This window comes from Protopterus annectens, chromosome 1.part2 (assembly GCF_019279795.1).
Source record: "Protopterus annectens isolate FY-2018-M chromosome 1.part2, PAN1.0, whole genome shotgun sequence".
In the NCBI taxonomy this organism is placed as follows: Eukaryota; Metazoa; Chordata; order Ceratodontiformes; family Protopteridae; genus Protopterus; species Protopterus annectens.
The window spans coordinates 1,212,144,771-1,212,170,767 of NC_056727.1; the positions used below are offsets into that span (position 1 = coordinate 1,212,144,771).

The 25,997-nt window shown below is 36.9% G+C and overlaps 1 protein-coding gene across 1 annotated transcript in view; it reads right to left on the reverse strand.

Moving 5' to 3' along the window:
• Positions 1 to 25,997, reverse strand: part of SPACA1 (sperm acrosome associated 1) — a 66,879-nt gene that overhangs the window by 27,937 nt on the left and 12,945 nt on the right. The window contains 1 exon segment of the mRNA XM_044060234.1: positions 4,420 to 4,479. Coding sequence (XP_043916169.1) covers positions 4,420 to 4,479 — 60 coding nt within the window.

Here is a 25,997-nt window from a genome sequence, read left to right on the forward strand (position 1 = left end):
GCATCTGGGGAAACGTTAGAAGGTGAAGTTTCTGCAAAAAAAAAACTCAGAAGGGCACACGCCCTGCAAATAATTTAGGGTAGTTCAGCTAAGCATCATAGATGTGCTTAGACATGTATCCTTACCTAGCCACACCGGTGGCATAGAGGGGTAAAGCTCTAACTATGACACAGTCAATCTGGGTTTGATTAGCGGCTCGGGTGACTGATGGAGGGTCAGGGAGGAAGGGGTGGGTATGCCCATCCTGGGAGGGAGGGCATTCATTACTAATGCTACCTAAGGTGAGATGTGGTTCAAAGAGGGGAGTTGCCCTCAAACATAAGAGATGAGCATAGGAGGTAGGTCAGGGAAGAGGGTTGGGCATTTAAAGGAAAAAGAAAACAAAACAGGATGGAAGTGGAGACAGCTGAGCCCTCAAAACGCTCTTGGGATCCATGACCGGCTCCATTGACATCAGAGCAACTCCAAGGAGGGTAGAAGACAAGCTGGTAGACTCAGCATGGATACGAGGCACTGGGAGCCCCCACAGAGGACCAAGAAATAAAAAATAAGTCCATACCTAACACAACAAAAATGTTTTTTTTAAACATTTTAAATATTGTCTAACCATGTTTACTGTCACTGTTCTGCAGCATGACATTCAGATTACAAATGTGCTCATGTTATTTGGATATGATCATGAAATACAGAATAATAAAATAGAAAATGTGACTATTTATCTTACAATGTCGGGGTTAGCCACTTGGCAGAGTAAACATTGTCTCAAGATGATTAGTCACATTTACAATGTGGATGTGACCCCATGACCCCATGTAAAATGGGAAAAGAGAGATGATGATGAGAATGATTATGGTGACATTAGTAGAGAAAATAACTAGAAAATAAAAAAAATAAGGAGAGAGGAAGGGATGTTACGCTGTTGATGGATGAGACAGAAATGAGGGAGAGGAGGACAGCAAATAAAAGCATGGGAGAAATATGTCTATAGGTAGCTACATCTGGAAATCTATAGGGAAGTGATTAAGAGAATGCTGCACAATGTTTGGAATAATGTTAACAGGGACTGAGAAAGAAACGTATAAAAAAATGTTTTAACTAGGTATTATATAAAGGTATGTATAATATCTTTTACAAAAGAAATAGAAATATCATGTATTTTTAAATGAATGTTATATAAAATGTATATAAATGACATTGAATCTCACACCTAAGAATGAAATATGTCGATTAAGAAAAGATAACCCAGCCAAAAGCATATTTTTCCATTTTCTTTTTTGTCATACTACTATTATTTATGAAAATGTTTATATGTTTACATTTATTATATGGAATGAAATTTGTGGGCTACAGATAATCTGTGGTGAAGGCTGAGAAATGGAACATGGTGTTAAAAAGTTAGAAAAAGGAAAGATGTTAAATATATGCACCAAAAAAGATTGTTGTCCAATGATTTAATAGTTGCATAAAGTATTTGTGAAGTGAATTGATGGGAATATGTTATAATCTGTATAAACAGATGATATTTAATTGTTCACATTATTGATGAATAAAATAAAATTGTTTTTAAAAACGTGTCTAACCCTACTAGTTGATACCTACAGTCCTCATTTCTTGCCTTCCTTTCAAATCTCTTTGTATGCCAGGAAACAGAAGACCATATAGAAAATACCAACCAACGAAAAGCTTTATAATGAATTCCAAAAACTAGAAAAGAGAAGTAAGACAACTTTCAAAAAATCCCAAATTCTCATATCGTAACATCGAAAACAACAAAGGCAGTTCTAGACCCTAAAGACTTACTAGGAACCTCAAGAAACTCAGACCCTCTTAGAAGCCATTAACAAACTGTTACAAGATGTACCACATGACTGAAGAATATGCTCACAAAAACTACTGCTACAGAAGAAATACTGGTAAAAAAAATTTAAGATTGCTAGTGCCTCGGACAAACACAGCCTTCAAGGAGTACAGTTCATTACAACAGACCATCACATTATATAACCCCCAGATAACAAGCTTAACAATCATTTTAATTGATTAAATACTTCCAAATACACTCAGTATTTAATCCTTTAGGAACCAAGGTGTCAAACTTCAAAATATACATAACTTCTTTACTTAAAAGATTTTCCTTATAGAAGACACTTCCCCTACATGTAACACTACCTGTTCCAAAATACAACCTCTAAGTGTTTCAGTATTACCCCCATGAAAATCTTTAAAATGTGAAACTAAAGGGCTTTCCAAACAACCTCTTTTGATATCTCTGACATGTTCCTACAACCTAATTTTGAAAGCCCTCTGGCTTTCTTCAATACAAAACAAGTTACAGGGACAACACAGAACATAAACAATTCCTTCAGTGTTACAATGAAAATATTGTTTGGGACTAAAAATAATTCCATTAATTTTGCACAAATTATTTACCACTAAATTGCATACTGAACACTTACCACAACTATATGTACCCAATTTAACTTTCATTGGTTCTTGAATACTCATACTAGGGAAACAAATGTAGTATGGACTAAAAAGTCTGATAGGCTACGGCCTTTCTTAAAAGAAATACTGGAATATAGTTTAATTAAATTAACCAAATTTTTATCCTTCAATAATAGGGGCCAATAATATTTTAACAATTTAATTATCACTTAAAATATTATATATAGTTATAAAATAAATATCTCTGGTATTCCCCTGAATCTGGTTTCCTTCATAAGGATACCTTTCCCTAATATAATTTTCATAACATTCTCTGTGAATTATTTGAGATCTATCCTTCTTTTGTTCTCTATTATCAATCAGCAGATTCTTTCTAGCAGCAATAACTCTACCCAGGGAGTCTAAAACACCCCCTTTAATATAAGCCTTACTAACAAACATATCGCTGGTTTTATGGGCTTCATCAAGAAAATCTACCTCTTGACTACACAACTTACTAAGTCATAAAAATTCTGCATATGACAATGCAGTAATGAGATGCCAGGGATGGCAGCCAACTCAGCACTCTACTCAGCCACTGATTACATCCTTAGTAATTTTTTTCATGATGGCACACTTCCTGCAGTTATGTTTCCAACAATATCCCTCACTACAAAATGAGCCTTTTGGTCTACAACCTCCTATTCCTCACCCCAGGTGGAACAACCATGGGTTTCAAAAACAATTCTAGCAATAATTTGCCCAGCTCTCTGTCTAATTTTGCTCCGAAGTAGTGAAAATAAGGATCTCTCTCCTTTTCCCCACCATTATGTAATCTCAAGTAATTATACTTAGAGATGCAGGGGAGTGGGGGCATAGGGACTTAACCCATGAAAAAAATCCTGTTTTTTTTTTTTGTAATTTTGTATTGCATTCAGTGATATAACTACTCAAGTTTTTGCCCTCATTAGAATGAGAGCTGATGCAAATCTCATTGGTGTTTAGCCATAAACTCCATTATATAACACTCAAAACAAAAAACTCCCAGTTGAAATCTATAAATATCTTTGAATTCACCTTGAGTAAAGCTTTTGCTTCAGCTCCCACACCAACAAAACAATTTCTGTTGTTCCTGGCTAACTCAAGCCTACTTACAAATTTGCCAACAACCTTACCCCAGATGCCAGAAAGACAATAATAAAAAATATTCTGCTCGAATACAGTCAACCTTTAATAGCATTTGCCTACAATATCACAAAGAGAATACTTCAGAAAGAACTTGGATCAAATCTAGAGCACATTGCAAATTAGCATTAGTCTCTCTCCAGACTGCAGCGTTAGCACAAGGCTCCCTAGAAAGACTGATCTCCGTACAATGGACCCAGGGAAAAGTATAGTGGTAGGGCAGTCTCTGAGTCAGACAGACTGTATCACAGTAAGCTGCTGTGGATACTAGGACTTTTCAGTAAATAGGTAAGTGTCTTTTGGTAATCACTCCTGCAGTCCAAACAACAGAAAGCCAACATTTGGCATCTTAACCAAAAGAACACATGATAGCATACCTCTTAACTGTCCCTGATCTTTAGGGACATGTCTGATTTTGTCTCAAAATTTTGCTCTGTACTTCCTAATCCCACCTAGCACTGGCAATTTTCAGAGAAAGAATGGTGAATTACATTTGATAAATAATGACAATAATTAGAATTACAGATTTCTTACTTCAGAAAAGGTATGTTAATTTGCATGCTCTCCTTCTATTTAACTTCTCAAGTTAATAATAGTGATAGTTAAAAAAGTCTCCCTGGTTGCCTCTGATTATTTCTGGATTTATCCTACATTCTGGAATAAGAGGTTGAGAACAATGTCTGAAAGTATGACCACTTACATCCTTGTGTCTACCAGAATGAAGGATCATCATTCATTAATAGAAATAAGATCTAGAGCACATGCCAGGATTTGCTAGGATATATTTTACTGCTAGAATATTAATATACTTACCACATGATACAGAACAAGGACCAATTTTCAGTTCATATGGACTTTCATCGGTGCCCACATCTAAATTAAAATACAAAAGTATTGTTAGTTTTCTTTGTACAAGCTTAACAGACCATGTACATTTAAACTAGTATATGAATAAAGTCTCTTCCATTTCATATTTAAGTTATCTGCTCTGTGTACACCTCTGTTGGTGCCCTCATTCAATTTCTGCAGCTTGTTCAGCAATAAATATATTACACAGCTACGTCCATGAGTGAAACTTATATTTTTTTAACTGGTACAGTTGGATCAGATTGGAGCAGACAGCAATACTGTTTGGCTTCTGCAGCTGTGGGTTAGTTATCTCACTGTTTACCTAAGTCCTGCACACACTGTGTTGCCATTTTATACAATATTATAGTTGTTGTTTTACCTCGAATGCTGGTGTATCCTGACTTACTTAACACTACTTGTCAACTTGAGTGGGTAATCAGAGATCCGTATCATGACATGGTGTCAGAAGTAGGATCGTTTTTAGAAAATAAGACTGAAAACACCATTCTAGTCACCATGCTCAGTGGAACCCATTTTTATCAGGAATTCTGTTTTACTTCACAAAATGGCGGTTCTAATAATTTTCAGCTGTTTAGCAATAGAAAACAGATTTTTCTAGAAAACCGAGTTTTCATCAAATATGACAAAGTTTAACCCATCATTGCCTTTTAATTTTACAAACGATTCACCTGGTGAGCATGGAGGGCAAGGTTTGCATGTCTAAGAACAGCAACAAGTTTGATAAACCAAAGAAATTCAGGTAAACACTTTATTATATGCAAACAGCAAGAGGGTGAGGACAATATATAGTTCACTTTCATCCTTAGAGAGACAGAATGCTATATATGAACCAATATATTAGTAAACTCAATGAATATTTTGTGCCAAAAAGAAATATTTTACATGGCATGCTTCCATATATGTATTCCAGCTGCAGGTAAAAGTGCTGCAATTTTGATAAGGTGTTTATATGAACTGGCTGAAAATTGTGGGTTTGAGATAAAATGAAAGCTGAACAGATTAGATGCAGAACTGTAATGGGGCTGTCTGATAAAGTATCCCAAAGGCTGCAATTATAAGCGAGTTTGATTTTGGAAAACGAGATACAAAGTGCTAGAGAGACTGAGTTAGTAAACAAACAAGCATGAATAAGGCAAATGATGTGTGTGGGGTAAAATGCAGAGAAAATTGCAAGTTTAAAATGAAATGTGATAGTGGTCAGAGTAAACACGTGCATGAGTGGAGAGTGAATGTAAGCTCGGTAAATGCACAAAGTTTAACTGTTATCATGCTGAAAAAAGAGCATTGTGTAATATGAGGTAGAAAGTATAAGAAATGGAGTAAGAGGGGACATTTTGTTGTCATTTGTAAAACTATGATAATTCAAGAAGTTGGTGCTTTGAATAAAACTGGGAAAAGTGGTAGAGCAAGCATTTTTTCTGGGTTCAGTAACTACTATAGCTAACATTGAAAAAGACACAAGAAAAACTCCCAATTCACAGAACTTCAAGGAGTTTCAAGGTTAATACAGGGAACAATATTACTGTGATATTGCATGATACTTACAGAAACAACGTAAAACGTCCTCGGTTGCATGAAGCAGAGACAGAAATTTGTAGACCTGCAGGCAGCTTTAAATGCATTGGTAGATTACTAGCCATGTCTGAATGGAAGGGGCATAAATTTAAGTTCTGTGCTTACTTACTGGTTGGTCCATCTATATAAATAATCTGTTTAAAAGAGTTGTATTATGGGAGATGGGGCTGATTGCCAGAATAAACAAAGTCACTGTAGATGTTTGGTGAATTGTTCTCTTAACTGTGAACTAATAAAGATAACATGAAAGTCAAATGCTGTCCATTATGCCTTGATCGTACATCAAAGAGTGATGTTCCCTTCATTGTCCAAAGAAGAGGCAAAACTCAAAAGAATGCAAGGATATGATGTGATTGAAAGTGTAACTGAACTGACTGAATGGTGTATTCCAGTGGTCCTGGTCATGAAAAAGAATGTCATTGTTCAAATTTGTGATGATTTGAAAAAGCTTAACGATGCAGTCATGTGAGAAATGTTTATTCTACCTAAACTGGAAGACATTATGCCTAACCTGGTCGATGCCAAAATGTTTTCCACCCCAAATGCTTTCATTGAGTTTTGGCAAATATCCCTAAAGAAGAATATTCAAAAGCTGACAGCTTTCATTACTCCAATGAGAAGGTTATGTTTTAGAGTCAACCATTTGGTATAACTTCGGCACCAGAAATATTTCAACATGAAATGCATAACTTGCTAAAATGGCATGAAGGTGCTGACATTATCAATGACATACTATTGTTTAGTCCTGACAAAGATTCAAAGTTAGAGGCAGTGGTCCAAACTCTTAAAAAAATGTTAAAAATTCAAGTTTGATGCTAAATAGATACAAATGCTGCTTTGGAAAGACTCAGCTTCTATACTGTGGTCAGAGCATAAGAGCTAGTAGAATCAGACCAAACATAAGCATGGTCAGAGCAATAACAGAGTTAAAAAGTCCAAGTTTGTGCTAGATCTCTCTTTATAATGTTATGTCCAATGACAAAAATTATTAAAGAAAGATGTATCCTGAACATGGGGAGATGCTTAAGCCATAGCTTTCAGCAGAGTAAAGGAAATGTTAACAACTGCTCCAGCACTGGCATGCTATGATGTCATCAGATTAACAACAGCAACTGAGGATGTGAGGTAGCTATGGCCTAGATGCAACATTACTCCAAATCAAGGCTGGACTTTGGTCAACAGGTGCCCTAGGCAAAAGGGCTCCACAACACCCCCCCCACACCACCCACCGCCCCCATCTTGGTCTACCTACACCATCCAAATTACTGGAAAAGCACCCCTGCTAAAGGGGTGCCTTAGGCAGCAGCTGAGTTGGCCTATGCCTAAGGTCGGCTATGCTCCAAATGGATAACAAAATCTTATATCCTGTTGCTTATTTGTCTAGAATGCTAATTGATGCAGAACAAAGATACTCACTGACTGAGGACTGCCTTGCGAGTGTGTTGGCATGTGAGATGATCTCCAAATACCTATTAGGGTTACAGAGTTTCCATCTCCACACTGACCACAAACCAGTAGTTTTGCTAATCAGTTCCTGTGACCTAGACAAGGTACAACCCAAATGTCAAAGATTACTAATGAGACTGAAATGATTTAATGTAAGAGCAATTCATGTGCTTGGGAAACAGTTGATCATGGATCAGAAAGATATGGTCATATGTGACCTAGGTACTTTCTCTCATTTGATCATTATATTTCCCACCACAGCCAGGAAATCCTTCTATCAGTCCTAATTAATTTCTAAGGGAATATCTTCAAGATCATAAGAAATCATCCTACAACTGTATTCTTCCCTTATCAGACCCATCACTGAATTCAGTGTACACTTTATGTATGTAGTATGTACAAATCCAAGCATATCACTCAACTGGAAAAACTCCAAAGATTTCTAACCAAATAAATTAAAGGTCTTATATCTTTCAACTACCCCTATAGATTAGCACAATACTCCTTATACTAAATAGCCTACAGATTGCTGCAAGGTGACCTGAGTCTCACTTTTCAAACCATGAAAGATACAGTCCTATCGGACCTCCTATTTCTTTGCAAAACCAATGACTCTACAAGTCCTGCTCTAAGGACTTAAATCTACATCAACAAATAAAGAAGATTCACTGGAGATACAGGTTTCTAACTGAATGTGCTCCTAGCCTGTGGAGTAAGTTACCACTACAGATCAAAGTACTACTTTAGCTGCCTTTAAGGCTAGTCTTGATGACTGGATGGGTGGACTCAGATTTACACCAAGGTTATAATGCTCAATTTGGGAGGTAGGTACTGTTAAGTGCTTTAAAACAACAGCAAAAACGTTTAAGTTTGTTTGCTTAAAGGTGTACATGGTTAGGCATTTTATAGTCCCATAATTGCTTGTCCAGTCTGTTCCTATGGTCCTATATGTTATTCAGAAATATTTTCATATGACCAAATGGAGCAAGATACCAAAGAAAATGTGACCACCTAACTGCAGAGTGACATGCCAACATGGCCAGTAACTACCAAGTAACAAGATACCAAGAATAACCATGAATTACAGAGTGTTATTAATATGTCCAAGATGGATAGCCAACAACTAGACACAGACAAAACATCTACTGTGCAGTTGTCACACTTTCAGAGCACAGTTGCCAAAATGGCTTGCTGCTGTACCGAGATAGTACAATAGTATCCTTATCATAACATGCTGGTATTAAGAAGATATATAAAGAACAACAAGGTCTCTCAAAATGTCATGAAATAGCCATTACATTAGTGTGGCAACCTAACATAAATCTGGACATTGCAAAGCTTGTGCCAAAGTGTTAGTTATGTATTATCTATAAACCATCTCAAAGAAGAGAGCCATTACTACTAACACCATTAACAGAAGGTTCTTGGCAGAAAATAGCTGGTGACTTGACCACGTTTGATGGCAAAAGCTACCTAATAATAATGGAATATCACCCTCATAACATAGAGATTTTGCATGTACCGACTGTGACTAGCCAACAAATACTAGCCAGGTTCAAGACCATATTTACAAGATGAGACAGCTAGAGCCTTTGAGAGCTCTTATGTCATATTGAGCCACTGCACACAGTGTCACAGGAGTAAGCCCATCCCAACTAATGCTGGGAAGACAGATACATTCCCTTTTGCTATTTGAATCCAAACCTGAGCCCCAAACTATTCCATATGAGTTATAATACAAAATGATCAAAGAGCTAAAGTTTCATAGAAGAGATGCTATGATAAATGCTCTTCCATCCAACCACTACCTGTCCTTCACCCAGCCCATCTAGTGTACCTCATGTTAGAGTGGGGGGAGAGAAAGTGGGACACAGCAGGTATTGCAGTGCAAACAAACAATATGTTGCAACCCAAGGATAGCACCATAGTACAACCTCAGAGATATATTCAAGCAGTTTCAGATGAGCTTGACACTGAATGCTGAGTTCCTGAGAGTGAATTTCAGCTGTTTGAGCAAAAGATAAACAGGTCCTAAGTTAGTCAGAGTCATCTTATTTCCTCAAAAGTGTTACTTCAACCCAGTATCCAAGGCCTGCATCAAATGTTTAAATCCAATCTAAAATGACAACCCATGCGTTTTCATCCCTTGTGTCAATCTGTACCTAGTCCTGTCCAGACTGTTCTGCAAAGTAACTGTAATGCTGCTTTTTATAATGGCTGTCTAACCATTTTCCTTCCACAGGCTCCAGTTCTATTCATCTAACTAGAAGTGGGTGAGAAAGCAAGACTCCATAAAAATATCAAGACTGGAACTGAGCAATAGGGACTGGAAAAGTAATCCTGCAGATAAAATAAGATCTAAAACAGTGAAAGAATTCAAAAGAGCATATGGTGTAGACAAAAGCAATATTTATGAAGGGACAGAAAATAAAAGCTGTTTGTTAAATAAGACCTATATTTTATCCAGCTGGTAGGAAATGACTAGATGGTAGGCCAGGCAGTCCTTGTTTGTTATCAGAGTATTTTATTTTATATTTCTGTATATAGGAGAGTGCACTAACTGTGAATGCCATGGGGCTAACAGGAAATAGTAGTGACCATGCTTTATGAAAAAGAGTGTTCCAAAGCTCAGAGGAAGAGAAATGTCTTTTTTAGCTGAAGGAGACTAAATCTATAAATTGGTTCTCATAAGATTAATGTTAAGTACATCTGCACTAGTATACAGTGGTACAGGTTTATTGAAGATTACTCTTCAAGAGACACTGCCAAAGGAAGACCTTAGTATGAATTTGTGGTTCAACAAGCAGCATACTTACCCTTGGTGATGGAAGGTCAGAAGGATGCGACTTCTATTCTCACACCAGATGACTGGATTAATTTTTTTCATTACTGATACTGGAGTGAGGCATTAAGGGGTGTTGCACTCTTGAGTGTACCATCCCTCAGATGACACATTAGACCAAGGCTCCATATACCTGATTTGGTAGCTCAAGTGGATGTAAAAGATCTCATGACACTTACTGAAAACAGTACAGGAATTTCCACAGTGCCCTTGCCAAATTTCCCCTAATCAGTACAAACACCACCGTGTAACTTCCTGAAAGAACTCTCCAGCTGAGAGGGACTAACCTGGTCAACAGAAAATGAATAAATAAAATTCCTTAGAGTATGAAAGTTGATGTGAGCAACCAGACTTTATTTTCTGATTGTCATGTCCTCTTTTCAACTGCTGCATGTTCTGTTTGTTATTTTGTAGTTTTTCAGTTTCTTCAAACACTGCCACCTGCAATTTTATAAGTACTTATTCTGTGTACTGCTCTCTCTTATTCTCTTTCTGTTTTAGTTTCTCATGGGAAATATGGAGAAGGAAAGCATAATCAGAAATAATATGTTAACAGAAATGAGTGTGAATTCCAACATGTCAGCTTTTGATTTCAGTGATGGCCATTGTTTTCTTGTTTTGTTTTTAGCAGTGATTTGGAAGTCATGGAGAGGTGAAGCAGAGTTCAGTGTTATATGCATTTGTGACTGTTGATGTTAATGAGCAAAATTAAGCAGCATCTCTTCTTACAACAGAGAATGCACACGTAATTGGGACGGGTATTAATGGAGGTGAGCTACTGAAAATATTGAATGCAGAATATATATATATACACACATATATATATATATATATATATATATATATATATGTATATATATAAAATTGCAAATTCCATATAGATGTGGCAGATGGTTACAAATATCAGCTGCAATATATGGTTAGTGCAAGATATTGGCTGCTACTTATCATTTAAACTATATATTTCCAACTTCATGACTTGGATATTTAAAATAAAGCCATCAGTTGAAGGGTTATCATCTAGGTGGAAGTTGGGGAAGTTGGAGGAACTAGTAGAAATAAAGTGCCTGATCATTGCAGTTTACATATCCCCTAGAATATCTCTTTACAGGAATGCTGTGCTAGGGATCGGATGGCAATATTTTATGGTGGTATTCAGGTTTTTTGGAAACTGTGCTTAATACATATGCTCATAGGATCATAGGAGGTTTACTAGGCTATTGACCCTAAAGCCTGTACAAGCCTAGCCAGGTTATACCCTTGTTTCCTTATGGACCAAGATATATAGTCTATGTTTGCGTGCTAATCTAAGATCAGTACCAACTGCCCCTGTCTAAGAGGGACTCAAGTGAAACCCCCAGTGTAACTTTCTGGTGTCCCATCCAATTGTCCAAGTTACACTTAAATAGGTTCTTTGAGGAGCACTGTTCTACATGAACTGGGAGTTTGTTCCAGAGAACTGGCAACCTCTGGGAGACATATGTCTCTCCAGCATGTCCTGTTAGTATCGCAGGCTAGGTTAAGATCCCTAGAGTGAGTGAATCTTGTCCCATTGGATTTGTGGACATGTAGCAGCTTCATCAAGGCAGGGTCTGACACTGCTCTGTAGGCCAGGCACAAGTTGCTTCTAATCAGTCTGTACAATACTGACTAAAGTGATAGGGCCTTTAGCCTGTCCGTGTAGGTCATGTGTTGTAGGCCCTGAATTTTGTTGGTGAGAAACCTCTGAGGTCTCTCCAGTTGCTGCAGATGTCTGATGAGGTACATACAGAAGGGAGCATAGTACTCTATTATTGGTCTGATGAGAGATAAGTACAGAGGAGTTATAATCTCCTTAACTTTGAATGCTATACCCTTGCTTATGAGGTGTGCAACATAGAAGGCCTCCCTTATTACTGTGGACACCTGATGATCAAAATTAAGGCTGCTATTGACTTGCATTCCTAAATCTCTCACCACTGGGTTTGAACTTAGGGGAATATTATTAATGTTGTAATTAGCAGGGGTTTCCCCTTTGCTGAAGGGGGTGATAATGAATTTTTTTGCATTTAGTTAAGTCCGTGGCTTTGACATCAATCATTTGTCTGTGTAAAGTTATTGTGTAGTGTATGCTACATAATTCAAACTACTGCCCTCCATCTTATGATATCCAATCACCCACCTTTCAAACCCTCCATTCATTCCTAGACCCTCTGTAAGTCCCACACTCCTCCTAGACTACTATGGGTCCCTTTGATTTACTCATATTCCAGACTTAGTGTGTTCACCCTGATCATTCTTTTTGTATAATGTAACTCAGTCCTTATTTTTTATTTTAATTGGGAAATTCCAATTTAACATGAACCAGTGCTTTATACAATGACAAACAAGTATCTCTGAACTTATTGTTTTAATATGTTTTAAAATACTGCCTACACCCCCATCAACAGGACAACAAACCGAAAAGATACATACTTTAATCACTCCTTGTTGTACCTGGCCAAACTTATATCAGAATGAAACTGACATCTATTTACTCCATTATTGAGCATTCTAACTCACTTTGTGAATTATGAATACAGTTTTTCTGTGTTAAACTGTATCTACTGTCCTGCTAGACTCAGTAATATTGTATACATTGTGTAAATGGTAAATTTTACTTTGTAAATGGCAAATCTAGTTTTACTTCTTGTTACTGCAATACGTGTATGTATAACAACAATATAAAATATTGAAATGGAATTATTTGTCTGTATTTGCCATACAGGACCAAGAAGTGATTGAAAAGGATCTTCGGACCAACTCATTCACCCGGTTGACAAACTCGAGTACTTAAATTAATACATTTCTTTGAAAAATTGTAAATTAAAAGAACACCAGATGCATTTGATGCAAAGTGTTGTGGGAAAGATAGATACACGTCAAGTTCATAGAACGCTTGACCATTTAATGCAAAGCACCATGGAGGAGATAAATTTAGACCAGCCTGACTTATGGAGAATGCATAGTACCAAAGGATTTCTTAAGTAAACATAAAAGGAACAGATGTATACCATGGGGGAAGGGTAGAGGGTAGTGTATGTTATATGTACTGTGCCATAGCAAAAATTTGAGTGAGGAGAGAAATAGTTAACATTCTATAGCAGATCATACCTATTTGCCCAAAGAAGAAGGAGAAGAAAACAACTGATGAAGAAGAAAGTAGCCGCAAGGTAATTAATAAATGCCCTTTGAGAACATATGAGACTCCAGCATTGGGCTCCTTTGAAGGAGAAGGCATTTTGAAAGTAAGAAAAAGTTGGATTCATGGAAAGAGAGAAGCTTTAAAACAATTATGTGCACTGTGAGTAACATTGAAACTTCAATAACAATATTCTTTTAAGGGCTTGATGTAGCTCAAAGAAAATAAATAGTTGTAAGGTATGATATCTTATCTTATGTTGTTCTGTAGAGTAAAAAAAGGTGGCTTTTACACTACTCCATGAAGATGAATAGCAAAACCGTATATATAATCCTAAACACATTGGTAAGCTGATATACCTTTCTCACATGAAGGGACTCAAAAGTTAATCCAAGTAATGAAAGTGTTAACCAACATTTTTAAATGGAAAGCAGATGTATGCTGCTGGCAGTTTTCCTCATGTATGTGCTTTATGCGATGATGTTGAAGTGCACAAATATAAATAACACCGCAGCAGCAATTACATCAGATCACACATCCAGCAAATTAAAATATCTGCCAACATTCTGTAAAAGAGCCATTCCTACCCACTTCCTGGCTCAGGATATCCTGATCCCTCCCTCCATGGCAGCACTGCCTTCATACAGACTAGGGATGAATGCCTGAATGCATCTCGCTAAAAACACAAATGTTTTAATAATATTAAAAGATAATACCCAATACCTGAGAAACAACTTGGATAAAATAACCATCTCCTAAAGCTACATCCTCAGAAAAAAATAAGACCAACTATGCTACAGCACTAAAGAAGAATTTTAAAACTTTGAAGTTTAGGATTCTAGCAGTGCAGAAATCATACTGTAGAAGAAAATGCTGTGGTATTAAAGTCAAGCCAAAAATGCACATATAGTGATTTTTTCAAACCTTATCATTTTCAGAGTGCGTGTGTGTGTGTGTGTGTGTGTGTGTGTGTGTGTGTGTGTGAGAGTGTGTGTGTGTGCCTCCTGTGGAAGGTTGTGCGCCGGGCTGGCAACTCAACACCATAAAATTCCACTGCCAATCATGAGCTGACAGGTGATCCGCTTTGGCGACCCTTAACCGGGAAAAGCCGAAAGAAGAAGAAGAAGATCATAATTTTTCAAGTCTCACAACAAAAAAAATTCCAGAAAAAAAATAGTACAGTCAGTGGAAAGCAGTATGCCTTCTCTTCTACATATATACCCCCTGCTACAGAATTTTACCTTCAGTATCGGTATCAATGCTGTCTGAGGAAACCATTGTATCATAGCTCTCTGCAGGGGAGTCTTGCAGTCCTTCCACTAATAGGAACAAAATAACACTACATACAGCTGGTTTAATAAAACAGCACAAAAGCATGTTTCCTTTCTTCATGAAAAGATATCTTCCCTAGAATGACTTGCTGGAAATAAGAAAATATGCACCATTATCTGGATTGTAGTGAGTTGGGGAATTCTAGAACCAACTGTCACAATGGCAGTACTTAGCAGGCAATGAAAAATTGCACAGCATCATTTGGAATGTGGTAACATCATAATTGGAACTCTGTGCAGACATAGTCCATTGTAGCTGGTATTGTCTAAGGCATGATCAGATTGACTGCGTAATATTAAAAGCATTATCAAAGCCTAATATGCATTCATTTTTTTATGAAATATTTAATCTCCCACAGTCTTTAATGCTGTTTAGTGTAAGGTGCCAAGCATTTTTATGGTTAAAGTAGTTTTGCTGTAAAGTATGGCAGAATGTATCTTTGTTGTCACCCATGGGCTCCAAATGATCTGAGCAATATTCAGAAATGCAATGCTATGTTAGCTTGATGCACAACAACAAATACAGTTTAATTCTTTTCATTCATTCATTTTCCAGTTACATACTTAATACAATATAGGATCATGGGGAGTCAGAGTGCATGAGACACTCTGTAGGTTCAAGGCATAGAGCCTCATTAAGTACAGACTCCCAACCCACTGCAGGGCACACACACGGTTACATCTATAGAAAAGTTACATCCCAATGACTCTTTGGCATGTCTTTGAGATGTGGGAAGGAAAACAGACACATGAAGGGCATGCAGACTCCACACAGAAGTCACCACAGCTGAGAAGGGAACTAGAGAACCAAGATCTGTGAATCAGCATCATTATACTGTCCTACCTCCACTATGGGTGGAATACTCCTGTCATCTTTTTTAACTGACATGGAAAACAAAATGTAATAATACATCATAGCTGACAGAGTGATTATTGTTCTGATCTTAGTAGGTACCGTTCCAAGGCACTGCATGATGCTTAATTACATATGCATTTCAATTGAAACTATATTATGTCATCAAGGAGAATCTATCTCCCTCCACAGAACAATATTTGTACCTGGTAGTGTACCTATAAATAACAATACTTTACATTACTTATGTATACCTCTTGGATGTCACACACTACGAGGTACGTCATGCATTTTAGCACTCAGATAACCTTGATGCATGGCAATTTTCTACACTATCAGATGGCTTTTCCCAAGATAAATTCATAATAACTGGGTAGTCTGCTGATGTTATTCACAATAGTGCAGATGATTTAATTGTGTTTTACATATGAGTAAAATCAGGGCTATGGCATTAAAATATTGTCCCCCTGAGCAGTTATTTGTGAATTCTATTCTTAATTAACTAACTATACAGAATGATCCTATATAATAAAAGAGATCCCACAACACGTAGTTGTTCACACTGACTTATGACTGAGCAAGAGTACTGAAGTTTTTAGCCATTGTTTCTAAACATTGTATTTTACTACTATTTATGGATTGAGTATTATCACTAAATACCTTTTGGCTTTTTCACATTTTTTTTTCAAAATATGAATTATGAGAGTGCCTTAGAAATGGATCAGAAATCATATAAGAGTTTATTCAAATGCTTAAACCAAGCTCTGAAAATTAAAATAGTTAAAGAATATGTAGTGGCAATACTCAGTCCATAATCTTCATGTTTCTTTTCGCATAGTTACTCATATTTTCATAGCACTTCCGCAGTGGTGCAGCGGTAGTGTTGTTGCCTCACAGCAAGAGGTTCTCCCGTTTGATTCTCAGCTGGAGTACGGGGAGTGCCTTCTGTGTGGAGTCTGCATGTTCTCCCTGTGGTTGGGTGGGCGTTCAAAAGACATGCATAAATGGGCATGCCTTTGTTAAAGGTTGAACGTCGAGCTGGCACCTTGATGTTCATGAAAATCTACTGCCAATCATTAACGGACCGGAGTTCCGCTGTGGTGACCCCTAACCTGGAAAAGCTGAAAGACAACAACTCACATTTTCATAGCACAACATTTCTCCAATAGTTTGCTGTTCATAAACAAGGAAAAAACGTTGTAGTTAATATTAGTAAGTTTTACTGACAAATTATGCCTGAGATTGGGGGAATCAAGCAGTCGTTGTCATCACTGTTTATTTTAGAGGAGGGTACACTCTTTCCCCTGCCTTGTTACAAGCATCACAGGGGGCAGCCATTGACAGGGGCGCCCAGAAAGATCATTCACAGGGGAAGTTCCTGTGTACATTCCAAACTGATGAATTTACGAGGGTGGGGATCAGGGGGTAGGCCGAGGAAGAAGAAGCCACCCTATGATCAGGGTAATGCTTTGCCAACATGTCCCTGTCTGCTTCTGTGTACTGCACTGATTGAGAAGGGTACCATGGCATGGCAAATGGCAGGCAGTAAGCACATGATCAAAACCATGTGTAAAATACCTGGGCCTGTATTTATTAGTCTTTGGTTCTAATTACATTTGCATTAATCTGCCTGATTACAAATGGAATAAAATATATATTGCTTATTACGTAGTAAAGTAGAGCTATCACTCATTCTACCCCTGCATATTACTGTAGTGTGAGGCACATACCTCTCAACCACTTACAGCAAGAAATCTCGGCAAAGCCATAAATATTGGCGGGACAAATGCCCCAAAATAGAGACACTTTTTAAAATATTGCTCTTACAAACTTAAAAAGTTGCTAGAATAATAGGTTTTGCCCATTAACATGGATTTTCTGAAGGGTATGAAGTCTAAAACCCAAATGTCTGTCATTATTTTCTGACTTAAACCCACAAATATTTGCTAGAAAACCATAATTCTATGAGAAATAGACCAAAAATATGAGGCAAAAATCGGGACATTCTGCGAAAATCTGTACAGTTAATAGGTACTGGGGCAGCATCTGAAGCAGTCCAATAAATCTACTAATGCCTTTCTGCTCATTTGAATGACATAACATTGTTTGGAATCATAGCATCCTGAAACAAGGAATCATATGTTTTTTACTGTGCTCTTTGGATGATCCTGGCGTCAGACACTGTTACAGCAAATATTGCCAAACTGTGAGTACAAAATACTGGACTTAATGTCATTGACAACAGCTATTAGTTTTGTGGTAAATTGCTTGCTTTAATATACAATTTTGAAGCATTGAACCATTGATGTACAAAAACACTGACATATAGGAAGACAGCTTCAACATAATTATATGTTTATATTTTGTAATGGGTATCTAACTCGGCAGAACAGATCCAGTTTTCAATGGAGGCCAGTGAAGAAAGTCTCCATAAATGCCTAACATCTGAATCAGTAAATTATTACAATTTGTACAGTACAGTGGCAGAAGCCTAAAACTGCATTACATTTCATCATATAGCTTCATGATGCAAAAATATATGAAATACATTTATCAAATATACTGAATCACAGAGGAAACAATTGCCACGTCTCAAAAAAACTAAAGCAGTTATAGTATACAATTACTGCCATATGTGATAAACTTGGAAGAAGGCAAAACCATTAAAAACATTGCAATCCACTGCTTGAGCTCCTGCACACAGACACACACACATACACAACTCACATCTATTTACACATACAAACACACATTGCCAGTATGCACTATCAAGGTGAATGGGTGCATGCATTCGGTATATCACACAAATGGGCTGTGCTTTTTACAAACATAAAGGTATACTGGTCAAAGTAGAGTCAAGCAAATTATGTCCATTTTATTAAATGAACCATGTGAACATATTCTAGTCAGCAATATTAATAAAATAACTAAATAAAAAAAGGAGTCTTATTTTACTAAACAGATGCAATATTCCTCTATGAAACATAAAACAGAACAAGGGACTTATAGGTGAAAGTTGGATCGTTTGACTTACATACTGAATTAGTTTATGATTTGCAGGTTAACCCAGAGCAGTTGCTAGATGAATTGGCCAGTCCCACAGACTGGTGCTTCCCAGAAAACAAAACAAAATTGAAGACCAAACCAAAATATAATAATAATAATAATAATAGAGGAAATAAATGCTTGAGGAACAGAATGAAAGAGAAAAAAAGCTCCTCTGTTCTATGCTATTCAGTAACCAGTGTTGCTACATTTAGATAGTTACAGAAGCGTGACATACACTAATTAATTCATTGAAACGGCCATGGCTGTTAAAAACAATAACAAGCAAATATCAACATGTTGATTTTGAATGCAAACCACCAATACATTGTCAGTACTGAACCTCCACGTGTTCAACATTCCAGTCAAATCCCATAATAGTTTGTATCCAGAGTAGTCACACCCTTCACCCCACCCTCAGGATTGCTCTGGCTTAATCCATGGCCATAGTTTGCTCTTGCTTTCCCCCAATTAGAAGTTTCCAATTATTCTCAGTGGTGAAGATTACTCAAGGGGCTATTGCAACCCTCTCTAGTAATGCAGCCAGAGAAGCATGCTTGGCCACCTTCTTTTTTTGTCTAGGAATGTCCTCTGTATCAGTTAAGGCTACAAGAAGACTTCTGAACTTTTAAACATTTAAAACATGTAACTACAGATCTTAACTGAGGAAGTGTTGAGTTTGCTGTGATCCACCTGGGACAGTAAAACAACAATATATTCCCTACTTTTGTTATTTGCAGTGTCACTTCTTTGATAGCTTTTGCAAAGTACTTTGAAGTAGCTGCTAATGTACTTTGTTTATTGCACAGAAATTTTGATTTATCCATGTTAGTTACACTTCTTTAGATATTTAGCCAGGTTAGTTACAATTCTGCAGGTTTTTCACAAATCTAGAAATGTGTGGTGAAAGTTGTTGCCCTAATGTGTTTCTCTTTCCATTGTTTACATGCATTCATTCTTTATTTAAGCAGGGCTTTAATTTCTAGCAATAGTTATAGGATTTTTTTAAGAAAGAAAGAAAAAACAAGTTTGTCCCTAGTTATTTTTTTTTTCTGGTACATCACTGAGGATTATAGACAGTCAATACTGTTAGTCACTAGAGTTTCTTATATCTTATTGCTCAAACTACATGCTGATACAACACCTGCTGTTCTATTAACTGCTTTAAGTGAGATAGAATACAGTAAACTCTCAGTTAACTGGCACCCATGGGGATTGGTAGATGCCAGATAATTGTAGTTTCTGGTTGCTTGCGAGTTACTATTAAAAATAGCCCTGACTAATACTGTACCCTATACTATTTATTTGGTTTGACTTGTTCTTAGGTTGGGGGGAGAGGGAATTTATTCCTATCTTCCTTTTTATAACTCTAAAACTCTAAAAACGTAAGGTATGTTTCTGCGGGGGGGGGGGGGGGGGTTGGGCAGAAAGTGCAACACATGAAAATTGTACTGTATTTCTTCAATTTGTTTTTTTTCTGGTTGCTTGATAGTTCCGGTTGCTTGAGTTCTGGCTAAGAGTTTACTATAATATTTAAAACTTGTCTCTGATTTTGGGCCTTTGTCCCCCACTCCCATTGTTTTTGGCTTTGTCCAGAATTCCTGAGTAAAGAAGATGAGAGGTATGCTGTGATATTTGGTGCATTTGGATAATGGGAAATATGCCTTTAAATATGCCTTATGTATTTCAATTCTCACAAAAGTTAGCCAAATAAATATTTGGATTAGCTAGAATAAAAAGAAACTACCTATTCAGTAGTAAATAAAATGTTGCAGCCCTAAAGACAGACATAACAAAGCAGGTTTCTCAGCTGGAAGGATCATTATGGGGTAGAGCAGGGTTCTAAAGATTTGTAGTTCCTTACAATGGATGGCCCAGGCACGGCCTCCTGTGAATGCAGCCTGAGGAAAAATCAAGCCAAGATTTATATGAAGCTGGAAGAAAGACCTAGCTAAAGGATACAAGTATGACCTTTATTTTTAGATTCTGATTGTTGGAAGGTTATATGGGACCCAGTATTTTGTAGAGTAAACTTGAAGTTATCTCTACAGATTGTGAACCTTGCTTACAAGATACTGTAAATATTATAAATAGTTTCGGATCTAGCTGTAAAAAGATGAGTGAGCTATATTTCCAGTTCATCTTTCAGATACATTTATATTTCTGTTTATTTTGTATATATACTTCTCGTATATTTTTAAAACTTGACAATAACGGTGTGTGTGCATCAGTAGTTTGGTCATGGATTTGCCAGAATAACCTAATTACTCGTTTACTGTCATATGCATGGACTAGTGAACCTATTTTTCCACAGGAATTTGTTACCCAGCTATTTTGACCTCCTGTTCCATTGCATAACAAATAGCTCTTCACATATACAGCTAAAAGAAGTAAACCATCAGCAGATTAATAAGAGACAATGTTCATATACCAACATATATTCAACCCCCGGAACCAACTTCCACTACCTGTCAGGAAGGGTAGCACCCTTGCCACCTTCAAGGTAAACCTAGATAATTGGATGGGCAGCCTCAATTACCCCCACCCATATTCTATATTATATTGCTCTTCTTGAGGCTGGAGAGAACTTTTCAATATGAGTATTTGGCTAGGCTTGTAATTGTCTGCAGATCAAATGCCTAGTACTTACATATGAACTATACTTGTCATAAAGAAATTAAGCAACAATGATGACTTCAAGTCTTATTTAGCAACTTTTGAAAGGTATGCCAAACAAGAGAAATGGGACAAATCAGAATGGTTAAAAAAATACAGAACAGCAGACTGTGGCAAGTAAGAAAAATTTAATGTAGTGCTAAAAAGCACATAACAAAGAGAACATTAAACAGACAGGTTTCAGCATAGATAAAAGCAGCCTTCTTCACTGCATACAAATGACAAATAGAACAACCCCTTTCTCTTATATAATCAGCAATTGAGGCTTAATTGATACACTTAATATTTAAAAGTGCTCATTCAATCCAGGAGAAAATAACCCCCCCCCCCCCCCAATTTAATAATCCATTTTTTCTCCATATTATTAAGGGTCTGATGCCATACAATCTTATTAGATCTATTACCCCTGATCCAATCAATAATGGTAAAATAAAAGGACCATTAGTATGTGAAACAGTATGTTTGTAGAGGGCATTAGTAATTCTCTAATGTCTAATGTCACTAAAATGTTCTGCAATCCTAAATTTAACCGGACGTGAAGTCTGGCCAATATAAAACACAGAACAACTGCACTTAGCCAGGTAAATGACCCAATCAGTTTGACAGTTAGCAAAAAAAGAAATGCTATACACTTCACTGGCATTTTTGCTGCTAAAGTCTTTGGTCTTACAAATCCTAGAACAGTATACACAATGACCACAGGGGAAACAACCAACCAAATAGTCCCCTGATAAAGTAGATTGGACTTGTGGAACTTGCTGGCTACGTCCTCATTTATAGTGACTCAAGATAGAGCCCAGGTTCCTTACCCTTCCTATAAGAGAACTGGCATCTATTATTCAAAATTTCAGATAATTTATTATCTGCCAAGAGAATATTCCAATGCCGTTGGACACTATCAGTTAGGACAGCAGTGTTCCTACCATATGTAATTACAAAATTAATAACTGGCTCTTGCTCTTGAGGCCTAACCTTATATTCTAGAAGAGAATCCCTATGTATAGAATCCACAATATTCTTAGCATGTAGTATGTGCCCCAACCTATAACCCCTATTCAAAAACCGGGAGGTAAGGTCATCCATGCATATATCATATGAAGCTTCCTTTGAACAAATACATTTCATTCTCATATATTGAGACTTTGGCATATTCCTACAAATGTGAGGAGGATGATAGCTGATGGCATGGAGAAAGGAATTGTACTTCAGGTATTTATGGTAAACTTCAGAACTTAGGGTGTTATCCATTTGCCTAGTCACCAGTACATCCAAAAATGTAATACAGTCCTTCCTGTAGTTCACCGTAAATTGAATTCCCCACTTATTTTCATTTAAATAGTTGATAAATTCTTGAAGGTACTCAGAATCCGATCCCCACACCAACCAGCAATCATCCAAATACCTCCTCCATATGTCCATGTCCACCAAAAATATATTATGAGAACTATCATAGATAATCTGTTCTTCAATATATGCCATAAATAAATCGGCATATATTGGGGCAAAAGAAGCCCTCATAGCCATACCCTAAATCTGCAGATAACATGCATCACGATATAAAAATACATTTTTGGTAAGGACATTTTCGGCTAATCCTAACAGGAGTGCATTGAATCCTGGGGAATATAATCCTGATCTGGAAAGCCAATATTCCAAAGCATCAATACCTGCCCAGTGAGGAATATTAGTGTAAAGGGCAGTTACGTCAAGGGTACAACGTAACCATCCTGGTTCTAGCTGTAATTCGGAAATTATCTGAAGAAATTCAGTTGGGTCCTGTATGCGGGCAAGTACTCACATCAAAAGAGGTTTAAGGTACTTAATTAGAAATTGGGAAAATGGATCTGTTAGTGAGCCTTTTCCTGATACAATTAGTCTACCAGGTAGAATCCGGGGTCCTTATGTATTTTTGGGAGAAAATAGATATATGGGGAGAGGGGGTCTGGCACAGATAGATGGTAGAAAGTTTGGTTCGAAATAATACCCTCATCTTTAGCCAAAGTTAGGAATTCATCAATCTGTTTCTTAAAGGACGGGGTCCTTTAAGAATCGAGATCGGATTCTGAGTACCTTCAAGAATTTGTCAACTATTTAAATGAAAATAAGTGGGGAATTCAATTTACGGTGAACTACAGGAAGGGCTGTATTACATTTTTGGATGTACTGGTGATTAGGCAAATGGATAGCACCCTAAGTTCTGAAGTTTACCGTAAATACCTGAAGTACAATTCCTTTCTCCATGCCACCAGCTATCATCCTCCTCACATTTGTAGGAATATTCCAAAGTCTCAATATATGAGAATGAAATGTATTTGTTCAAAGGAAGCTTCATGATATATACAGGGGTGACCTTACCTCCCGGTTTTTGAATAGGGGTTATAGGTTGGTGCACATACTACATGCTAAGAATATTGTGGATTCTATACATAGGGATTCTCTTGTAGAATATAAGGTTAGGCCTCAAGAGCATGAGCCAGCTATTTATTTTGTAACTACTTATGGTAGGAACACTGCTGTTCTAACTAATAGTGTCCAACGGCATTGGAATATTCTCTTGGCAGATAATAAATTATCTGAAATTTTGAATAATAGATGCCAGTTCTCTTATAGGAAGGGTAAGGAACCTGGGCTCTATCTTGAGTCACTATAAACGAGGATGTAGCCAGCAAATTCCACAAGTCCAATCTACTTTATTAGGGGACTATTTGGTTGGTTGTTTCCCCTGTGGTCATTGTGTATACTGTTCTAGGATTTGTAAGACCAAAGACTTTTGCAGCAAAAATACCAGTAAATTGTATAGCATTTCATTTTTTGCTAACTGTCAAACTGATTGGATCATTTACCTGGCTACATGCAGTTGTTCTGCGTTTTATATTGGCCAGACTTCACGTCCGATCAAATTTAGGATTGCAGAGCATTTTAGTGACATCAGACATCAGAGAATTGCTTATGCCCTCTACAAACATACTGTTTCATATACTAATGCGTCCTTTTATTTTACCATTATTGATTGGATCAGGGGTAATAGCTCTAATAAGACTGGATGGCATCAAACCCTTAATAATATGGAAAAAAAATAGAGGGTTTATTTTCTCCTGTATTGAATGAGCACCTTTAAATATTAAGTGTATCAATTAAGCCTCAGTTGCTGATTATATAAGAGAAAGGGGTTGTTCTATTTGTCATTTGTATGCACTGAAGAAGGCTGCTTTTATCTAAGCCAAAACTGGTCTGTTTAATGTTCTCTTTGTTATGTGCTTTTTAGCACTACATAAAATTTTTCTTGCTTGCCACAGTCTGCTGATCTGTATTTTTTGAATTGCTCTCTTTTGGGGCCTTGCAGTTGCCGTACAAGCAGGGGTGTCTGTCTTTACAAATCAGAATGGATCAAATGCTTTCATCCCAATTTAACAGGAGCAGCACTAATAAATTATACAGATATGGAGTGGACTAATTACACCAATTATAAAAAGCTTAGAAAAGAACTGTTAGCCAGGGCTGTGGTGACTTCTGAAGTGCAAGCTGTGAATTTTTACAGCTGGACCTTTAATGCTGACAAACCAGTAACAGCTCATATGGCTGAGTTAAAACACATTATAAAGCTGTGGTTAGAACCATTTAGGAAAATAAAAATGGCTGTGAAATGTTGACAGTGGGCATATGTAAAATAGCATTATCTAGTGATATGATAAATCGGGTATTATAAACGAATTCCAAGAATTCTGATACATTAGTAAGTAAAATATTTTATTTAATTGCTCATTTTTAAACTAAATTGTCTGCTTCTAAATATAAAACTGCAGAGGGATCACAAACCTAAACTCTTTTCCACTAGTACTGAGAAAAATACCAGTATTAGCAATGTGAGAATTGGTGTGCACGTTACAAATGAAACTGTTCCTAAGAAATTTGGTAAAATTGAATCCTAGCATTAAAAAAGCAGCTTTCTGCGATTGGATTATAGCTATGTTAGTAAAGTGTATTATATTTACAGAAGGAAGAGAAGTTCAAACTTTACAAGATTTTAGAGGCATGATTACCCTTCTCAAAAGGCCCTATTTATATAATCATCTGGTTTGTAACAGCAATAGCGGTGTAGATGCATATTATCAGAGTTAAAAAGGAATATCCATTTACATGTGTGAAAGTTCAAACAGCTTTAGGAAAATATTTGCATTTTATAGCTGTGGTACCTATTTTGACTCATTCCCTAGAATTCAGTAAACTCTGTGTAGGCTCTGCGTAGACCCTACTTGGAATAAATCCATGTACACTGTCACAAAGTTCTCTTGGCAATGTGGAATCCATATTAATGATGCGAAGTGCACTTAAGTGAGGTTTTGCGGAGCGTCCCAATAGTGTTGGCTGCAAACCCTCATAGAACAACACAGGTAATGAATCCTTGTACACGAGAGCACTAATGGTCCATCCCCATACCTCTCAACCTCTTGGACCAAGAAATCTGTACAAAGACAATAAATAAAGTGGGGCAAAGCCCAATATCTATAAATTTAGAAAGCTGACAGAATAAACTGCTATGCATTAGCATGTATTGTCTGAAGAGTATGAAGTCCAAAATGAAAATATCTGTCA